The sequence below is a fragment of the Aulonocara sp. 'chitande type north' Nkhata Bay genome, linkage group LG2 (assembly GCF_057382095.1).
Source record: "Aulonocara sp. 'chitande type north' Nkhata Bay isolate Kocher_YH1m ecotype deep benthic linkage group LG2, A_spYH_male_GT1.1, whole genome shotgun sequence".
NCBI lineage: Eukaryota > Metazoa > Chordata > Actinopteri > Cichliformes > Cichlidae > Aulonocara > Aulonocara sp. 'chitande type north' Nkhata Bay.
In genome coordinates, this window is record NC_141345.1 from 34,072,406 (window position 1) to 34,093,160 (window position 20,755).

Below are 20,755 nucleotides of genomic sequence, written 5' to 3' on the forward strand. Positions count from 1 at the left end.
AAACCTGAAACATGTCTAACTCACTTTAAGAGCTGGAAGATAAAATACTGTTGTTGTTTTTTTCAGTGAGATACAAGGTCCATCTCTTGTAACCATTTTAATGCATAGTCACATCAAGATCTGAGAAGCAAATTAATGGGTTACACGGTATTTACTGCTTTCCTTCAGTCAAACTAAATCAGATACACAGAATTTATTCCTCATTGACAACAAACTGTGATTAAAAAACGCATTAAAACAAAACAATGATAGCAGTGGTATTTGGGTAATGTATGGGTAATGATGTGGTTCTATTCAGATATCTCTGAGGAACTGGTCGAACTCCACTCTCTGCTAGAACCGTCGAAGCTGGGTCGACAAGCCCAGTGCCTACTGTTTCTGAAGAGCAGCAGCAATTGGTTGATCAAACAGCAGAAGCTCAGCAAGAAGAACTGATGGAGTTCTTCATACTCATTCTTCAGAGTATGACTCTGTTTCATCAGGATCCCTGACAGATACTCCAACTGTGGACAAGATGACAGTCCTAGATTCCTGGGAATTAGGCCTCACTCCATCCCCTGAGTTCCCTCAACTGATTCCACCGTTTGGAAGTGATGATGATATTCTGACCCTGACAGTCCCAGCCAACGATCTGTTACATGAGTTGTGAGGCAGCCGGCGATCTCAAGGGGGGGTATCAGAAGAATGTGAGAGTCTCCGGCATGTTTGTCACAAATGGAAATAATGGAAGTTGTTGTGTCTGTTAAAGCGTAAATCAAATAAAAAGAGTTGTGTATGCATTGCATTGCTAAAAGATTAATAAAAAACCATAATGTGTGTATGAGTTAAACGGTCCTTAAGACATGAGAAAAAGGAGAAGTAATTTCTGTTTAGAGTTATTAGGGAAGTTGAGCTGCAGCATTGTTGGGTGGAGTGGAAGAAAAAGAAATGCACCAAAACTGCAAGTCATGCCAGTGCGTCAAAGAGCAAAGGGGGGGGGGCAAAGGAGGAACATGACATGTCCATAGATGGTGTTTTCGTCCGGAAGATGTCTAGACATGTCTGGACAGGTCCGTAGAGGTGTATAAAGATGGGAGGCAAAATCAGAGAGGGGCTTTTTCCCTCTAGTCCCCAGCCAGTGAGTAGGTTGAGAAGAGACTGAAGATCCGCGGTGAGAAGACGAGCGAGGGACAGCAAGAGGAGGAGTCATAACCCTTCACCGGGGATCGACTGATTGGGTTGTGAATTTTGAACTGCCTACTCATCATATGCTGAGTTAGGATCGGAGTCAAGAAGGTGAAGACGGGGAGCCTTGTACTGGGCTACACTTTATCTTTCCTTTGGACTTGGCCAACACAGCGGGGAGCTGGATTCTATCAGTGTGCACAATGATCTTCCTTCCCTCCTAAAAGAAGACCCACCTCAACAACGGTTGTAGTCATTTAGCAACAGAATAGTTAGGGTTAATATAGTGTGATAAATTGATTATTTGGATTTGACTGATTAAATTGATTAAATTGCAATTGAGCTGTTTGCTAACCCCTGCTGAAATCTTGCTTCAATAAAAAATTATCTATCTGCATTCAAAGTCAGAATTGTGGACATTCATTCTATTACTTCCTTAAAACAGTAAATGGATGGGACTCTGACCCGAAGGATGGAGAGCTGGTCCAGACCACCTGTACAGGGGTAACTGGGATCTAACACTGAACTTAAGCCATCAGTTTGACCACTGACTGTAAAAAAATTAAGCCAGCAAGGTATTAACAAAAGACATTTTTCAGGATCAGAGAATCACAGAATGTATGAAATCCAAAGATAAAATACTGTTGTTGTTGTTTGTTTGTTTTTTCAGTGAGGTACAAGGTCCATCCCGTTTATTTATGCTTTGGGTTTTGATTTTCCTTATACAATCTATTTGTTATGATTATATTTCAGTTCTAGTCTGTATTTGCTATTGTTATAGCCTTTGTCACAGTATCTGTTTGTTCTCCACTAGTATTCTCCCAGTGCTTCTATGGTTACTTGAGACTCTTGGACTTTAGTTAATGCTTTTAGGTTTGTTATTTGCTGATGTTTTGGTTTTCTGGCCTTGTTCGCAACCTGCCTGCCTGTCTCACAGTCTGGCATTTGGGTGCTTTTCCTTGCAAATTATGACATACATGCATCACTGCGAAAATACATTATAGCTGTTTATTTTTGCTTTGCTATACTCTGACCGACTTACACAAGGCTGATTTTTTTTTTGCGTGTAATACTTTCCTTTTTCATATTTCCACAAAGATTTCATACCACTTTCTCTACAGTTGGCAAAGAGAAAGAATCACAGACTTTCGGTACATATTTTGATACACGGCTATTTTGTAACATTGCATTACAGAGCAAGGTAATGCCGGGAAATTATAATTCTTGTGCATGTGAAGAAAGAATACTTAACAAAACTGCTGAATGACAGTCATTTGTCTTATAACAATATAAAGTTTTAATAAGTGTCTTGCAGGGTATCCATCCATCCATTCGCTTCCGCTTATCCTTTTCAGGGTCGCGGGGGGCGCTGGAGCCTATCCCAGCTGTCATAGGGCGAAAGGCGGGGTACACCCTGGAAAGGTCGCCAGTCTGTCGCAGGGCCAACACACAGGGACAGACAACCATTCACACTCATATTCACACCTAGTGGCAATTTGGATTATCCAATTAACCTATCCCCACAAGTTGCATGTCTTTGGACAGTGGGAGGAAGCCAGAGTACCCGGAGGGAACCCACGCAAACACGGGGAGAACATGCAAACTCCACACAGAAAGACCCCGGCCTGATGGTGGAATTGAACTCAGGACCTTCTTGCTGTGCGGCAACAGTGCTAACCACCGTGCCACCGTGCTGCCGTCTTGCAGGGTAATTGTGTTAAATTTGTTAGTTTACTTCATAGCTCTTTAGTTTGAAGAAACTCAGTAACCTAAACGGGTATTTGTGTGTATAAGTCAGCCTTTCATACAGTTTTAAATATACAGATTACATTGCTACTAAAATTTATTAATTATTATACCAATTAAAATATACAGTTCAACAAATTTTACAATTTGTATGTTTGGCAGAATCATTGGCACTGCTTGGACCATGAGTCCTCTGTGCTCCCTTACTGTAACATAGGCTATATGCAGGCCTTTTTGTCTTATTTAATGTCAATGCCTCTCAGAGTCCTTAAACATTTAATATCCGCAAGGAAGGCAAAGCTGCTATTGACAAAGAATGAGTTAGTGGGTATCTGCAAGTGGGTATCTGCAAGTGTGTGTAAGCACACATCAGCTTTTTGCCTTCTATAACCATGTTGCCTTGACAACCATGCTTCTGTGCTCTTTGTCCTTTGTCACTGTGCATAGTGGCAACAGGATGAAATCATTTGTCTGATCAAGGTCATTCACAAACACAAGAGCAAATCTCATAGAGAGAATGAGCTGAAAATTCAGAATTTTACACATTAAGTCTGCAAGTAAAGTCTTAGTATGGTGAATAAAACCGTAATTTTTGATAAAAGCCTTTGATGACATTTATGGATGTATCACTTAAGGACTCCCTGGTGTCTGTTTTGTATTACTGCTTGTCTCTATTCACAAGGGGAGGCTTGGAAATCTTTAGGGGGCTGTGCTCCTCTAATCCCAGAAAAAAATGAAATATGGCGGTAGCAAGTGCCTAAAGCAATTAACAGAAAAGAAAAAAGCCAGAAGTGGCCATTGGCAAATTGGAGGGTGACATATGTCTGTTAAAAAGAGCATCCCAGTGAGACAGTTTGACATTTGAGTCCAGCAGACTGAAGTTTGTTTGCACAGTCTCATCAATTCAGTGTGGTGTTCAAGGTTGTGTCTAGATACACAACAGTACAATGTGCATGTGTGTACATGTGCTAGAATGTTTGTGTGTGTGTGTGTGTGTGTAGCAGATGTGAAATGGTCGACTGCGTTGTGACAACAGACACGGACTGGCTGGAAACAGGGTTTATTCCTATAAAACAGAGTGCAGCAGCAAAATCAGTGTCACACAGCGGCAGCAGGCTTCTCCTCACCCAGTGTGGAGTCCGTACAGCTCTGCTTGCATCATATAAAAGAAAATACAACTTATCAAAATAATAATTTTCACAACCGCCACTTCAAAATCAAATATTACAGTGGGGTAAAACAGAGACAATTATGGAATCACTAACAATAACGTATAACATTCAAATTCCCATTAAAATAGGTCAATTGCATAATACATATTCAAACAACTTTTTAACTCTTCCCAACATGGCTGAAGATACTGCTCAGAGCACAGCCTCGGGACATGAGCTCATTATACACATAAAACAAAAACTACACATTTACACATACCTATAAAACAGAGTGCAGCAGCAAAATCAGTGTCACACAGCGGCAGCAGGCTTCTTCCTCACCCTGTTTAACACAAGTCAGTTCCACACAAACGGATGATACAACAGATAAAGCGCAGTTCCAAATATCATTTTTCTCACTCAAAGCGATTGAAAACACTTTGAGAGCTTTTAACCCTAGGAGCCAATACTTAACAAAGACAAATGCACCGAATTTATATGGATAATTTAGTACAGGGAGAAGAGCTACAGAAAGCGTGCCTCACCAGTGTGGAGTCCGTACAGCTCTGGCTAGGAAACCCCACACCCGCAATGTGGCCGCAGGTGGCGTTACACTGATTAATGTCCCACTTCAACAATAACACACGGAACCTTAGTTCCACAAAAATAAAGTTCACACAATAAAAAAGTATAACCTATGTACAATACAGTTTTGAGAATGTTCACAATTCGTACATTATATCTCAGCTACATGTGCGCATGTGGGTATTTATTAAATTCACGTTTGGATTCATGTGCTTGGACTCACAAGCGTTTTAAATCATTTTTATGACTTGTTTGTCTCTACACTCTGCTAAACTCCTTAGCAATAATGGTATACAGTCAGTATAAAAACTATCCTGCAATTACAACTGCTGGATAGTTACATCTTTCCCAGTGCCAAAGTGCTTTCAAATAGATATAAGCAGGTGGCAACCTGGAGGTGTTGTTGAAAATGTAACATGGGGTACTTGGGAAGAAGACAAAACCTTGGCTTGATGATCAACCTTTCACTTTTGAGTAATGAGGCAAGTAAATCATATCACATTTACTTTAAATCTAAACTTCAAACTTGAGAAAATGCTCAGCTTGCATTGTGGAATATTTGAGTTTCTTTCCTAAATGATGATTTAATTTATTAATACCAATAAGTTATTCAAACCTGCCTGGTCCTATGTGAAAAAGTAATTGCCTCCTAAACCAAATAACTGATTGTGACACTCTTTGCAGCAAGAACTAAAATCAAGCATTTGCAATAACTGGTAATGAGTCTTGCATATTGCTGTGGGGGAATTCTGGCCCACTCTTCTTTGCCTTTTTTTTCTTTTAAATTTAGTACGCTGGAGGGTTTTCCGGGATGGACAGCCTGTTTAAGGTCATGCCAAAGCATCCCAGTCCAAGTTAATTCTAGACTTTGAGAGGTGAACTTGCTGGTGGGTTTCTGATCATACTCCATAATTCAAGTTAAGATGGCCATTCTCCTTCAACATTTTCTAGTAGAGAGCATAATTCCTGGTTCTACCAGTAATGGCAAGAAGCCCAGATCCCAAAGCAGCAAAGGAGCCCCAGACCATCGTGATGATGTTATTTTTATGAAATACTGTGTTAGCGTAAATGCAACAGGACTCAAACCTTTCATAAAATTTCACATTTTGTGTCACGAGTCCACAGATTATTTTTCATAAAAGTTTTAGGAATTGTTTTTTTTATTTTTTTTATTTATTTTATCAAAATGTGAGATTAGTCTTTCTGTTATTTTTGGTCAGCAACTATGGATACCTAGTCTTAATGTTATTTTGGGTTCTTTTGTGACCACCCGGATGAGTCATCAAAGTGCACCTGAAGTAATTTTGGAAGGCCTGTACACTCCTGGAATGTTTCACTACTTTTCCAGGTTTTCTCCATTTGTGGATAATTTATCTGCCAGATCCTTATACATAGCTTTGTAACCCTTTTAACACTGGAATCACCATTGTTCCAAACTCCCTATTACTGCAGGAGGGGTAATTTTGACCCCTCCTGCAACAACAGCAGTAATGGCAAAAGGAGTAATTTCTTAAATTTAAGTTGTTAATTTTCATCTAATTTTTCTTATTAAAAAAAAAGCATTTAAGATGATTTTTTTTAGGGGTTTTATTAGTTTAAAAAAATGATTTACAGATCATAAAGTAAAATTCAGACGGGTGACTGGGCAACTCTTTCATTCAGTAGCTCATGCTATATGGTATAAGCGGACATATTTTTTATTTATTTTGATCTGACACACTGCAAAATTCAGAATTCAATGAATAAGGATCAGTTTTTGAAAAAATCATGAAATATGATAATGATGGGGTTTTATTTGAACAGAGTTACATGATTCTTAAAATGCCAGAAGGTTAAAATGACGCCATTGGCGGTTCTAGTATTAATGACCGTTTCTCAGCTCATGGCATGATCTTTTAGCCTACTTTACTTTGTGAGACAGGTTCTATTTAAGTGAGCTATTTAAGCAGTAATCAGGCTCGGGTGCGGCTAGTGAAATTGAACACAGCTTTCCAAAAAATGTGGTTAATTACAGTTAATTAATGATTCAACAAGAGGGACAATTACTGTTTCGCGCAGGGCTAGGAAGGTTTTCATAGCTTTTCCCCTTAAAATTAAAGCATAATTTTAAAAATAATTTTGTATTTATTCAGGTTCTCTGTGTCTGATATTTAACTTTGTTTGATGATATGAAGCATGTATAATTGTGACAAATATCAAACTATGAAATCAGGATTGGACACTTTTTCACAGTACTGTGCACAAGAGTAAAGAGAAAAAAATAAAACCTTCATTAAACTCTGACTGCTATCCTCTGTCAATATTGCTACTATTATTAGATTCCTGTTCTGGTCACTTGAATGTGGGACTTCAGCCCGGACCTCAAATTTGCACAGAGAGCAAACATGACCTTTAAAGTTAAACTTACAGTATCCAAACCTCATGTTTAGAATCAATACTTGTAATGAAAATTTGGTCTGTGAAAGTCCAAGCAACAAGACGCAAACAAAACATTTAATATATGAGTTGTGCAACTGAATCACTGTTATCAAACTGATAAAGATAAACGATAAAGAAAAAAAGTAACAAATGGACCTCTGCCATTTAACAAGAAATGGAAGTGTGGTATTAGAACTAAAGTGTTAAATACAGTCAAGGGCAAAATCACATTTGCAACTGTTCTGTTCTGCTTTGTACTGCCTGCGGGACTGAAATCATGATTTAGCAAAAATCAAGCATAATATGTTTCTGGGTGCCTTCAGGATTTCTTTATTGGACTTGTTCAAATGAGAAATACACAGTATATATGTCAGAATAGTCCATTTCTGGCCATATTTCAAAATCCACCCAGAGTATGGATAATTTCTGCTTCAGGTATGCTTTACTTTCACAAAACATTGGCTTTCTGCTACATTCCCATCTGTTTCTGCCAGCCATGACAGGCTTCTTTGGTCACTCAGTTGGAGTGAGGAGTGGTGTTAAATGTGTAAAAGTGAAGTCAGCGCACATTCACTGTTTTTGGTGGACTCAGCAGGTTTCTTTCAGAAAGAATCTTTTTTTGTGGGTGCAACTGCCATAGGTTGCTTGTTACATTGTGATTATTGGAGGGGCTGGATTTCTGAATAAAAAGTGTACCTGCTGGAATAGTATTTCCATTTTTTTAAAATGCATGGTTTTCACTTTCTTTACAACCATGGTATTTGCATTCATGGCACCCATTTGACTCATAAAGGTTAACAGCCTTTGCTTATAGGTATTTAAAATTTATTCCCTCAATATTTCCTTACCAACAGTAGAACTCCCTGTACATTTATCATGCCTTGTGAATAGCATTCTGCATTCTGATGCAGAAAATGTGTATTTAGCAAATATTTTAATCAACTGGGAATTTAAACACAAAGTCCAGAAGCAATAAAGAAGAAGATAATCAGGGGAGATAGCCAGTTCTATGGGAGTAAGCCAGATAAAATACAGCAGACTATTATTGCATGTAATCGCTGACAATATTCTCATGCTACACCAGCGTGACCTACCTGAACTAATCACAAGCCCATTATACATATCCAACCACAATAAACATATTTCACTTCATTACTTGGCTTTCTGGGGAGCAATCAAGACTTCATAAATAACTCCTACAAACACAGCCTGTCAATTTCTCAGTAGTTGGAGTAATACTACTACTACTGATAATAATAATAATAATAATAATAATAATAATAATAATAATAATGATAATAATAATAATAATAATAATAATAACCACTCAACTTCTCATTCAATGGAATTTTCTTCTTTCTTATAAACCATTTGGTATATTGATTAAGTCACAAAGAATTAAACTTATTATTGTGGTACAAGGTTTCCAGTTGCATCAAAGTCATATGAGTGGATACAAGGAAACATCAGCAGTGAATGAATAATTATGTGAATGAATACGTTTTTATGTTTCTGAGAAAATCAGCATAAGGCAACATTGTTCCTGGAAGGCCTTCAGTGAGTTTTGTGGTAACAGGAAACTCACTAAAGGTGGGCTGGTGGCATTATTATACTGGGAGCATAGACCAAGGACAAAAAAGAATCCTTCTCACCATAAAGACAAAAACACAGAGTGTGACAAAATATTAAGAACAGATAATTTATTGACTGAAAAGCGATCTAAGCGAAAGGCAGTCTGAGCGACAGAGTGCAGTTGCATTCTTTTTCTAGTTGTTGATGGATCCCTTTTTATTGTGCTGATAATGGAAATGGTTGAGTACAAGTGATAAACTGATCACAACGTTTTTTAATGTCCTCACTTACCCTACTCATTAAGACACCCTATCCACACAACCAAGGACCATAAAAATATGAGTTAATCAATTAATTAGGGGGAGCTGAATCAAAGACACATCCAGAGGAAACCCAGCGGCACAGGCGGAGCGTATATATTTCAGCATGAAATATAAAACTCTATAACTTGAACTTTTTATTGCAAACAACACACGCTGATCACTATTCCTGTAAAAATATCTCAGTTAGAAAGCACATTAAAGTAATATATCTTAAAATAAGTCTTCTTAAAATTTTATGTGGTGCAGTGATTTTTATCTAGGCAAGCTTTTCCGTTGTATAAACTGGGTCACTTTAGGTTACACAACTGTAGCAGAGCTTCCTCTTCCACATAACCTGCCCCACGCCTATAATTTTGGCTGCATTAAAAATCTGTTACTCTATCTGTAATCATTCATTCATTCATTTTCTTCTGCTTATCCAATTTAGGGTTGCAGGGGGGTTTTGTGTGACGAAGCTCACATACACACGGGAAAACATGCAAACTATACACAGAAAGGCTTTAGCCTGGATTCAGTTGCTGTGAAGTGGTAGTGCACTCCACTATCGTGCGCCTCAGTTTGTAACCGTGTCTTCCCTGAATATTGTTTGTTTTAGCAGTGGTGGAATGATTGGTAGTGGTCTTTTCAGCAGCACAGCCAAGATTGAATAATTGTAGATGTATCCAAGGAATTTTAAAGCAATACTACAGGAACCAGTGTGTTTCTGACTTTTGATGGCTTTGTGTTAATGCATATTGAAAGATGTAGATTTCAGCATAGCCCAGTAATTCAAACCAGCCAAGGCATAAGAGGACCAGCATTCACCAGTGAAATTGTATGCATATATGTGTGTGTGTGTGTGTGTGTGTGTGTGTGTGTGTGTGTGTGTGTGTGTGTGTGTGTGTGTGTGTGTCTGAGCTTACAAGAGTGACAGACAGAGGGAAAAATGTGGACTAGTAATCACAGCCTACCATTTTTCATGCAGCGCTCCCAGGTGCTATTTATAACTTATTTGGAACACTGCTTCGTCACTTTTTGACCTGAACCAACTGAACCTATGATGAGCATGTTCTTTCAGGTTTACCCAAACTGAGCAGCAGATATCACAATGGAGCACTAATCAACCATGCTTGTGTACAAATACATTTTAAGATTCACAAACTGTGAATCTTATTGTTAGTCAAATAAAAGTGGGTATAATTTAAGTTCAACACTTGGAAAATTACCCACTCTGTTGTGATGTGACCCTAAAGTGACACTACCAGGAAACGTGGTCATTTTTATTGTGCTTTAGAAAAATAGTGTCTTGATTTGGTTAACTCAGGCTTGCGTGTCCTGATTTTACCTTCATTTGATGAGTACAAAAGAAATGATTACAAGCAGAGCAAAAACCATATCTTTTCTATGGACACCTGACTATTAAAAAGACAGAATTGTCAAATATGAAATTTTTAACGCACAACAAAACATTATTTTTTCCTTTTTTAAAACTAATTTCAATTCATCAGTTTCATTACCCACTTGTTAAAATTAAAACACACACACTTTTTGTGTTTTTATATCTCTCTGTATTATCACTATCTTCCAACATTTGTCTATTGTTTTTACAACTTTACAGAACAGTTGAACTTCAATCGTATAACTGTGGGAATAATATTAAGAGGAGATAATTAGAGAGTGATGGGTGATAGAAGACCTTGCTAAGATGGTTGAGCATACAGACATTCAGAGTACTATTAAAGAAATAAAGCTTGACATATTCTCACTGCAGGGACACATCTGACAATGCTGCGTTCCACACAAGTGATCTGTGAGAGCAGTGCAGGGTTGCAATTAGTGTCATAAACTGTAGTATTATAGAATATTGCTAAAATGCATAAATATATTTTAATTGAAGTGAAACCAATGCATACACATCATATATTTCAAACTAATCCCAGTATAAATCTTTAAGACGTCTCTTTTCAAGTTGAGGGATTTATATCAAAGTAACAGCGGTCATCATTTCTGCTGTGAGATTGCAAATGTTTTGAATAGCATTTGTGAATCAAATGGTTTGGCAAAGTCTTGAAAAGAGCAGTGATCATGCATCAAAGTCTTTGTAATCCTTGTCACTAAAATTGCACTGTGATCACAGCTGACATTCCCTATCATTATTCTCTCTTGTGTGGCACAGCCAATGCCATGCACTTCACACTACAATCCAAGGCAGAGGAGAAATGTGACAGCTGGTGCCTCTAAACTTATCTGGTATATAGGTTGCTGCTTTTAAGGTGGAAATCTCTCCATTGCCTCGGGAATAATTACTAATATTATATCTAGGGCTGGATTTTAGGCCATATCGCCATATGGCCTAAAATCCATATCGCGATATAATTTGAAGCACGTGCAGTAACGATATATATCGCGATATATTCTTTTCTTCTGTATAATGTATTTTCCATACTTTAAGGCACACTTAAAATCCTTTAATTTTCTCAAAAATCGAGTGTGCCTTATGTATGAATTCTGGTTGTGCTTACTGACCTCGAACCGATTTTGGCGTGCAGAAATCTGTTAAAAAATGTTTTGATGGATTGTCAGAGCATCATGGCTGCCGTAGTGAGGAGCTTCGCGGAGTAATCTGGGTCCAAAACTCCATCTGCTTCAGGTCCCAAAGTCAAACGAACACTGAGAGTTGAAAACGGTCTAAATTCTTTCATCTTTAATAAAATCATCAGTGTTGCTGCTTTAACAGGTGTAACAATTAAGTTTAACATCCAGGCATCCATGAAAACTGTATTAAATGTAACGGAGTTAGAAGTTAACAGGAAGTTAGCCTGCTAGTTTCCACCTAAACATGACATGCCATGTTCTGACTGAGATATTTTTTAAACTAATTAAAACGTACAGCTCTGCTACCACTTCCGACATAAATGAAGACAGAAAACTAAACAGCAATGGCGTTTGCAGGGTTACTGAAGTTGGACTGCCTGGTATATAATGTTGTGCTACATGATTGCTAGCGACACAGCTATGTTAGCATAACATTAGCACAGTGAAGCTGGAGGATGAACGCCAACTTTTTTTCCACTCGATAAAAGTTAACGTGAGGGATTCTGGTGGTCAGGGACAAATGAAATCTCATAGCAGGATGCTGTACACGGGCCAAACTTCAGTCAGGAGAACAACTGAGATTATTCATCCACAATACGAGGTTAGTTATAAATACACTGCAACAACATGGGAATAGAACTCCTGCAAGAGAATTCAACATTAATGAATCAACGTTATGGAAGTGGAGGTAGCGCAGTTTTTGGCTTTCCCCATATTTCAAAAGTGCTTCATCTCTTTGCTATGACTGTCACCTGGCATAATTTGCAGATGATAATGGTTGTAGCCGCTGTGATGCTTTCGACCAAAACAGGCGCAGCTTGATGACATCATCAACATGCGCTATCACGATAGAGCGATATAGTCAAAATCTCTATCGTTGGCCAAATTTATATCGTTTCTATCATATATCGTTTACATCGCCCACCCCTAATTATACCCATACTCTCAAATAATGTCATTTAAGCTAAATATTAGTTTTTTAATGAAACAACTCAGAGTTGCAAATGAGAAAAGCTTTCCTCATGTATAATTTTAGACCACTGCTTTAGTGTTTTGTTAACATGTAGGTACTGCAGTGGTTGTGCTAAAGAATCTGCTCACTATTTAACTGCACGACATACAGCCCATATCTCTCTCTCTCTCTCTCAATGGATGACATTGAAATTACTATAACCTGACAATATCACTGCCACATTTCATTGTCATGTCTCGGACTCTTGTGGAGAATCATAAGAGATCATTTAACTCTCATTTGGCAACACAAGATTGCTCAACAAAACAAACAACAACAAAAATTTAAATACTAAAATAAATAATTTAGTATAGGAATTCAATTTATTTTGCATGTTTTAAAACAAAACGCTGGGAAAGAAACAGCAGCAGATATTTCTGTATCAGTAGCCACATGGTAGGAGGGTGAACAGGATGGTTACTACCTGTTTTTATCCTTCCGGCTTTGTGCAGACACCTTTCCTCAAATGATGCTTAATAGATCGATGCAGGTAATGTTCTAGGTTTAATTCAGCACCTTCCAATCTTGAGTCTATACTAGTACATCCCATAGCAGTTCAAATGTTTTCAAGTACTTTCTATTGCTCTTATTCCTCTGTAAAATTGTGCCTCTGTACAACTTGTCATAACTATGCATACAATATTGATGTGGAACATGCTCATTTCAACCAGTTACTAAAGAGAACACAATTTGGATTTAGCACATTTAGACATCATATCTTAAAATCATCTTTAGAAGGTAAAACATTGAACATTGCTTATGTTAGAGAAAACCGGCTAGGTGTCTTTTTGCAGTCTGCTCTGAGCTGCATCCTGATCACGTCACAAAGAGAGTGGGATGCTGTGGCCTCCAGGTTTACGTAGATGTTAATTCTAATATTTTCAATATTGCTGCAGCTGCAGTTTATGTGGCCACTGCTAAGACTGATTTCTCCCCATCTTTTCCCTAAAAATGAAGACTAATCTTATTTTAGTGCCGCTGCATCATATAAAAAGTTTGATTTTTTTCTATACTAGAGGATGTTCCTTCCAACGACAGTTTCACTGAGCTGCTACTGTAACTACAGTTGTAGTCAGTTACATATCTTGCAGCAAGGCACATAGCTACAAGTAAATGTTGAGCATGCAAATGTCTAGTCCTCTGTTTTGATCATGAGCATGAAAAGAATATTGATAGACAGCTCTGATACAATACCAGTGAGTACTGCTGCCCATGCATAGTGCAACTCTGACTCATCGACTCTGAGGAACAGTGGGAGCTTCATGTTGTTTGCTGAAGGGAGCTTATACATCAATAGCAACCAGCCTAATGAGACAGCTATTGGATTTGCTGTTTCTGATGTTGTGGCTTTTGTTTTTGATGTTCTTTAAGTTGATCTAGGCCCAGATTTACATGTTTTATACAGTTTTTTTGTGTTTATGGAAGCCAAAGTAAGTAAAACTAGAAATATTTTATCCATGCACGCATATTCACAATATAGGTCTAGATTTTGTACAGTGTGCAAAAGTGTGACATTTACATGTTCCATTTTACCTTTCTTGTGAATACTCGCCTCAGTTTGAAAAACAAACTACTCCAGAATAGTCTGAGGAATCTCCACAGTGCTGTGCCTTAAGTGTAGCCCTGACATTGATTTACACATCTTCATCAATCCAATAATCCTCAAGTCCAAGTGGTGTGTTAATAAATTTATATGGTTGGGAGCTGCAGCAGAGTCAGCATGCAGACATTCTTACATTCTTTATGTTTTGGACTCATTTTTGCTCCATGATTTTGTACTCTAATCTGTCGTGGATGGCATTGTAATGATAAAAAGAAGGCACTATTATACTGTTACAGAACAAAATGGAAAACAAGAACAATCAAGGCATACGTACATCTGCAAAACTTAACACAGGTGCACAGAATCATCATCAATTAATCAATGACCCGAGGCAAGTAGAAGAAATAAATCCCGTTCACAAGCTATAATGAACAAGCCAGGTTCGATTTGTGAAATCTTGATATAAATTTTAAGATTCCTTTATTGATCCTTTTTTGTCAACTTTTGTCAGTAAGGAACTATGCAAGTTTTAATCTGGTCTTTCTGTAACAGTATCTGTATGCCATTTCTGTGGATAGTCATGCATCAAACCAAGAAAGGGCATATAAAAAAATTTAACTACATTACTTCTGTGAACATTTTATTGTGACATGCCGGCCACTTCTCTGACATACATCCTAAAATATTTCACTGTAAAAAGTAGGCTTACCCATCTAGTGATTATACAGTAACATGGGCTCATTGGTCATTACACACACTAACAGGTTACAGTGATTTTAACAGCTAGTTAAGAAACATCATATAAAAGAGCCATCAATCATAAGTGCATTTCACCACTACACACTAACACTAAGATTAAGCTCACACCAGAGGGTGCATAAACAATCACAGCACGCAGAAGTAGATCATCCCATCAAGGCACATTGTCACCTCTACTTGAGGCTCTTGGCTTTAAAATAAAACAAAATACATACGTTATTATACAAAATTATATTCAAAACATAAGAAAAACCATCACCCTTTCTGTAGTTAACCGTACTGCAGAAACACACTGGTGATTCACAGCTATAAACAGGGCCTCCTTCCCATAGTTAAAAAAAAAGAAAGGAAAATAAAATAAAAACTTAAAACAGTCACTCAGAAACAAAATGTAAATTAAATGACCTTCAATTTCAAGCAAATAAACCAATTACTTGTTGTGTGACGTGGTTAACAACCACACATCAGCTTCTCTAAAAAAAGTAACAATTTAATAGATTAAAGGCATTAACAGCTTTTCATATTCCACACATACTGTTTTAAAAAATGATTTTGAAGAGCTGACAGGTTAAATAAAATATAATAAAACTTTCTGGGTCACCACAGAAAATCTGAGACTGATTATAACAGATACTAGTGTCCAACCATTCATTGGAATGGACACATTTTTATTTTAAGATACGACCTAGAAAGTTACCCTAAAGAAAAAAGCAGCAAAGCCAGCAACAAAATAAAAACATCAAAAAAGTGGCAAAATAAAAAGATAAAGGAAAGAAACAAAGCAGGAACACTTCTTTAGGCCAGAGTAGCATAGCAGCTCTGCTGTAAAGCTATTAGCCAACAACCCAGACCCATGCACAATAAAAATAACGTTAACAGTAAAAGATGATAACAGAAATAAATCCAAGTTCGCAAGAAGCTAAAGTTAGATACTGATCAAATGGCGTTGCCTGTTTCTAAAAGAAGCAGCCAACACAGTGCTCAGAACACCTGCTTACTACAGAGTCCAATAACATGCAGCATAAAAGAATAAATGAAAAGAATAAAAGAATAAATGACACATCAGCCATCCATGGAGAGAAGCTTCTGAGAAAGTAAGAGTCCACAGGCAATTTCTACAAAAGTACAAGTAGCAATCAATCAGCAACAATAAAACCAATTCAGACAAGGCAACTGAGACTCCTAAAAGGTGATAGTTATGGAAGCTGGGTGGAAGGAGACCTGGATGTTTACAGCAACAGGAGAGCAAGATGACAGATGTTTAGATGGAAGCTCCTACTTATAGTGTAACCTCATAATGCAATTGGCCACCGAACAAGCAATTAGCAATTAGTGACACTAAACAAGATATTCATTCTATACATGTGTATTTGCAGTATTGACAAGTGGTTCTTTGGAGAAAGGGCAACTTATGACCTAACCTGATTCTTGTGAAGTTGTCTAGAGTTCAATGCGTAAAACTGGATTACTAGGAAGCTTGCAGGGTAAAGTTAGCTCACTGTCGAGTCATTCTGATTTAGACATGTGCATTCTTACATACAGCTCATTCAACTAATGTCTAGAAAAGTTGAGGGCAGCAGAGCATATGCAAAAAGGGAACAAGCTGAGCAGAGTTACTTCTAGCCTTAACAATTAAATTTAGAAATTCAAAGCCCCAAATCCCAACCCAGTACAAGAATGACAGCAAGTTCAGCCAGAAGTTTCTCCTGCACTGACACTATATCAAGTCATATGGAAATTAATATTCTGATAAAATCGGTTTAGGGTTAAGGAGGCAGACCTAATTGTCTGTGGAGATTCAGCAAGCAGACAAGTGAACTACATTTTTCCCTATGCCTGATATTCAAACATCAGCAATGCAACAACCACTCTAATAGATGTAGAGTGATTTCTGTTTTAAAAAGGAAATTTTTGTGGTTTTCTGTGGACTAAGAGGCTTTTTTTTCCATGACTGACTCATATCAGTAAAAACAGACAGATTACAAGACATATCAAATCTTTTTATGTTGACTTTTTGACAATTATTGTGTTATTTGTTTAAAACAGTAGCCGTAGCAATTGAGCTTAATATATAAATAAATAAACCTGTTGAAATTGCTAGTGAACCTTGGGCTTAGATTTGATAACCTAATTAGTTAAAATGCTCAAAAATGTTTAAAGATATCTCTATAAAACATTTGCATTTGAGATTTTATTCCCTCAATGAAACGTTGCCATAGTAACTGTCACATTAACACTAACCTTTCCGCTATTAAGTGTTTAGCTATATTATATTTTGTACAATAAATTAATCCAATAGTTTCCATTTACCTGTCTTTGACTTGCTTGTATGTCCACTGTTGCGCTTTAATCTTTCACCACACGGACCAGCCGTGAACAACAAGGCACTCTTATCTACTTAAATTGCAAAGTGAGTCTGCAAGAGACAAGACTCTGTCCTCTCCTCTTTAATTGGGACCTTGAACGCCCAGTACGCATAAATACAAATTTGACTATGCATAACACCGTTCAAATATAAGGACAAAGTAACTGTAATAATCAACAAGAACATGAAGAACCTTGTCTTTCTGATGTAATATAACACCTAATGTTTGGTAATCACAGTTTGACATATAAAGGTGTTTTGTTTTTGTTTTTTTGGTCCAGAAGACCTACTTTATTTGGTGCAGTTTGAAAATCTCTCATACTTCTGAAACTGCAAGAGTTTTTATTGTTTTAGTTTTGTCACCATTTCTGACTTTATTATGCAAAATCTATGTATCTCTAAGGTCAAGTTGTTGTAGCTTTTACAACGCTATTCAGGTTCAGAGATTAAAGAATTTTAGATCTAAATAAAATATAGCTTCAAAGGCTGTTTGTTTACCCTTCATACCCTTGTATTATTTATTTATTTGCATACATTATATGGACATGAGTTTTGGACAACACCACTTAATATCTGAATTTAGGTGTTTTCATTACTAATGCTACATGTGTATAAAACCAATCACCTAGCCATGCATTTTGCCTTTACAAACATTTATGAAAGAACGGGTCACTCTAAAGAGCTCACTGGAGTACAGTTTGTGAAATTCTACAATCAACTTGGAAGCACTTAGAATCGACAGCGATTCAGCCAAAGTTAAAGGGTAAGGTTCGTTGCATGGGTTTCAATAGCTCAGCACATCTGGAGCTATAATGTGCATGTGGCGCAGTACTTTTGTCCATATACCATGCTTCTTCTTCTTTGTCAAAAGTGCTGTTTTCTTTTACAGTCACTCTGACACGCTCAGAAACCGTCATAATCACATTCATACTCAAGTGAAACACAACCTGTAAGTTAAATAATCATCATGATATGATTTCTTGATAAAAGTTCATTGTTGTTTCAGTCACATCATGACAGACATTGTGCACCTACTGGTAGGAACAAGCATCCAATCTCTATTTTTTCCTATATACTCTGTCCACACACACTCAACATGCAGTGAGGTGCTAAGGTCATTCTTGGCACTCCATGCTTTCGTTACTTCTGCACTCAAGGTCAGAGGTCTTTAGATTTAAAACTAGGAAAACTATAGGAGACTTTAAAAAGAAAAAAAATACTGATGGATGTGAGATAGACTGCTCCGTGAAGAAGTGTTTCAAGTTGTTGGTGTCAACTCGCTCATCTTAACGCTATAGTTTTCCTCTTCATGTTACTTCAAGTACACTGACTTGCCTCAGTGCTCTCCACCTGTGACCTTCGTCGTCTTTCTCTCTAATCCACACACCCAGCCCCACAGTCATGAATTTCTGCTTGCTGCATTCTGTGTAAAGTGAGTTATTATTTTTTTCTGCTCTGTACAACACTTGTAAGGGTCATGTAAGTCTCAAAGGGGGTTTAGAGGTACTTCCTGCTGAACCATCAGGTGATAATCCCCACATACTGTTACAGGTGATAACTGGCACACAGTATTGGGGCATTCAGTTGCACTGTAGCCAGAGGGCAGAAGGATTTTTTTTAAAGTCACAAAGTCATAGTTATTGAAGAGGCTTCACTGCAGTGCAATAGTCTCAAGTCACCACTCGTTTCTTTATGTAGTGCTAGAAACAAAGAAATTGTAAATTCGAAGCATTAAAAGTCAATAGCCTGTATGACCACCTTCTTCAATACTGCCTGAACTCTCGAAGGCTTTCATGTTATTTCTTAATTAATCTTCATGAATAGTTTTCTAGGCTTCTTGAAGGACTCTTTGGATGTTGGCTGCCTTTTGTTCCATTCTCTCTCAAGATGATTCCAAGCTGCTTCAATTATATTGCAAACTGGGCCAATTCAAGTTCATCTGGGTGGTTTTTCCGAAATCCTGGGTCTCTACTTCTCTCCACCTGCAGCTAATTATCGGCAATCAGTGTAGCAGTCTTAAGGACTAATTCAGACCCCCGTCTTTACTAGATTGTCAGCTAAACAGTAAATCTGTAAATCGATCTCCAAGTTTTCTTTGCGCCAAGTGTTCCCTTGTTTAATGTTGCGTGCTTGTGTCTTTAGCTTCCTGCACCTCCAGATCATTATACACTTACCTCCATTCTTACCTGGATTTCTTCTGTCACCGGTCCCTTGCCCCAATTCACTGCCTGCCTGAATCTTCCTCCCAGCTGCCGTCGCACCGTTCACTCGACCTCCTGTCAAAAATATGGAAATTCACCTGCCTGCCCTCCTGCTCACCACAACCATCCAACGCTTCAGGAAATAATGTCTGACGTCTTCCTTCACCTGCTGCTCACTTCGCCACTGCCCCTGGAGAGTCACCTCTCCCTCAACAGCCTCTACTTGCCAGCCTGCCAAGTAAGCAACCTTCTTTACTCACCTAGTTAAAAAAGTCACCTGAAATCTCCTGTACTTTAGATAATACCGCTCTTTCCGTTGCAGTGGATCCAGGCTCTGTGAAGTTTCCTCTGTGCTACGTTCTGCTATTGATTATCCCTGTGTTTAATAAAATCAGTTGGAATCGGCCGTGTATTGGGTCTGATTTTGGGTCCACTTTCACACTGGCCTATCAGCCTTTTAACATATTTAAAAAGCTTGTGTCAGGTCCAGTACAAGCTTTTTAAATAACCCCCTAACCCTAACCCTAACATATTTCTGCAACAAGGTGCTAGTACCAAAGTGGCTTTTGCTAATTTGTCTGCAACATGTAGAGACAACCCTGGTTCATCCCTTGGGTTAGGTGACTTTTTAATACTCAAAGGAGTTATAGGTCAGTTATTTCTTGTAAAATGGCCCAGTACAAAGGCTCGACTCAAAGTGCGTTAAAAAGTAGCCAATGTTCAAAGAAAAACTTTGAAAGACCTCTAGAGAGCCTGGAGAACTATTGGTCAAGACCACTTTAAATAACAAACTCTGGCTCCCTAGAAGAAAAATATAAAGCGATGGCAAGTGTCTCGACACAGTGCTGTTGTTCTAACTTATCAACAGACATTTGAAATGTAACAGTAAATACTCAGTGGATAACCCTAACATCCTTTCATAGATCTTTCAGGCAGAGGAAAGGCGTGTTTTCAATTCATGACAGAATTTAAAATATGATTGAGTAGGCTGAGTAAATTACCCAGATTGAAACTGCTACATCTACAATAAACGCTTTGTTCACAGGAAGTCATGCTCAGCAGATCTGTCTGTGGATTGGCTGTCATCACACCACAGCGAAGACCATCTGCGGGTCAGAGAATAATAATTTACTTCCATCTGTCTGTTCTGTTTTCTATCCATTCCTACCTCCATTCCAAACCCATTCATCTGCTTATGTTGTATCCATTTGTTCATTTATGTGAATTGTATTTAGATGCTCAGTCTGTCTCTGCACAGTCATCATTATTATCCTTGTTTCCTGTATTATAACAATTAGATGAGAACTCTTGGTCAGCAAGTACCTTGACCAAGAGCTCTTAA

General features: G+C 37.9%; 1 protein-coding gene across 3 annotated transcripts in view; it reads left to right on the forward strand.

Annotated features, from left to right (window-relative positions):
- Window positions 1-1,064: 1,064 nt before the first annotated feature.
- Window positions 1,065-20,755, forward strand: part of LOC147338250 (uncharacterized) — a 35,275-nt gene continuing 15,584 nt past the window's right edge. For 2 of the 3 annotated variants that reach the window (XM_086260195.1, XM_086260192.1), the window contains exons 1-3: window positions 1,065-2,872; window positions 19,355-19,651; window positions 20,459-20,525. In XM_086260195.1, the coding sequence (XP_086116321.1) occupies window positions 2,696-2,872; window positions 19,355-19,651; window positions 20,459-20,525 (541 nt within the window). In that variant the 5' untranslated portion in view covers window positions 1,065-2,695. The remainder of the gene's footprint in view (window positions 2,873-19,354; window positions 19,652-20,458; window positions 20,526-20,755) is intronic. The other variant, XM_086260193.1, reaches the window with a different exon arrangement.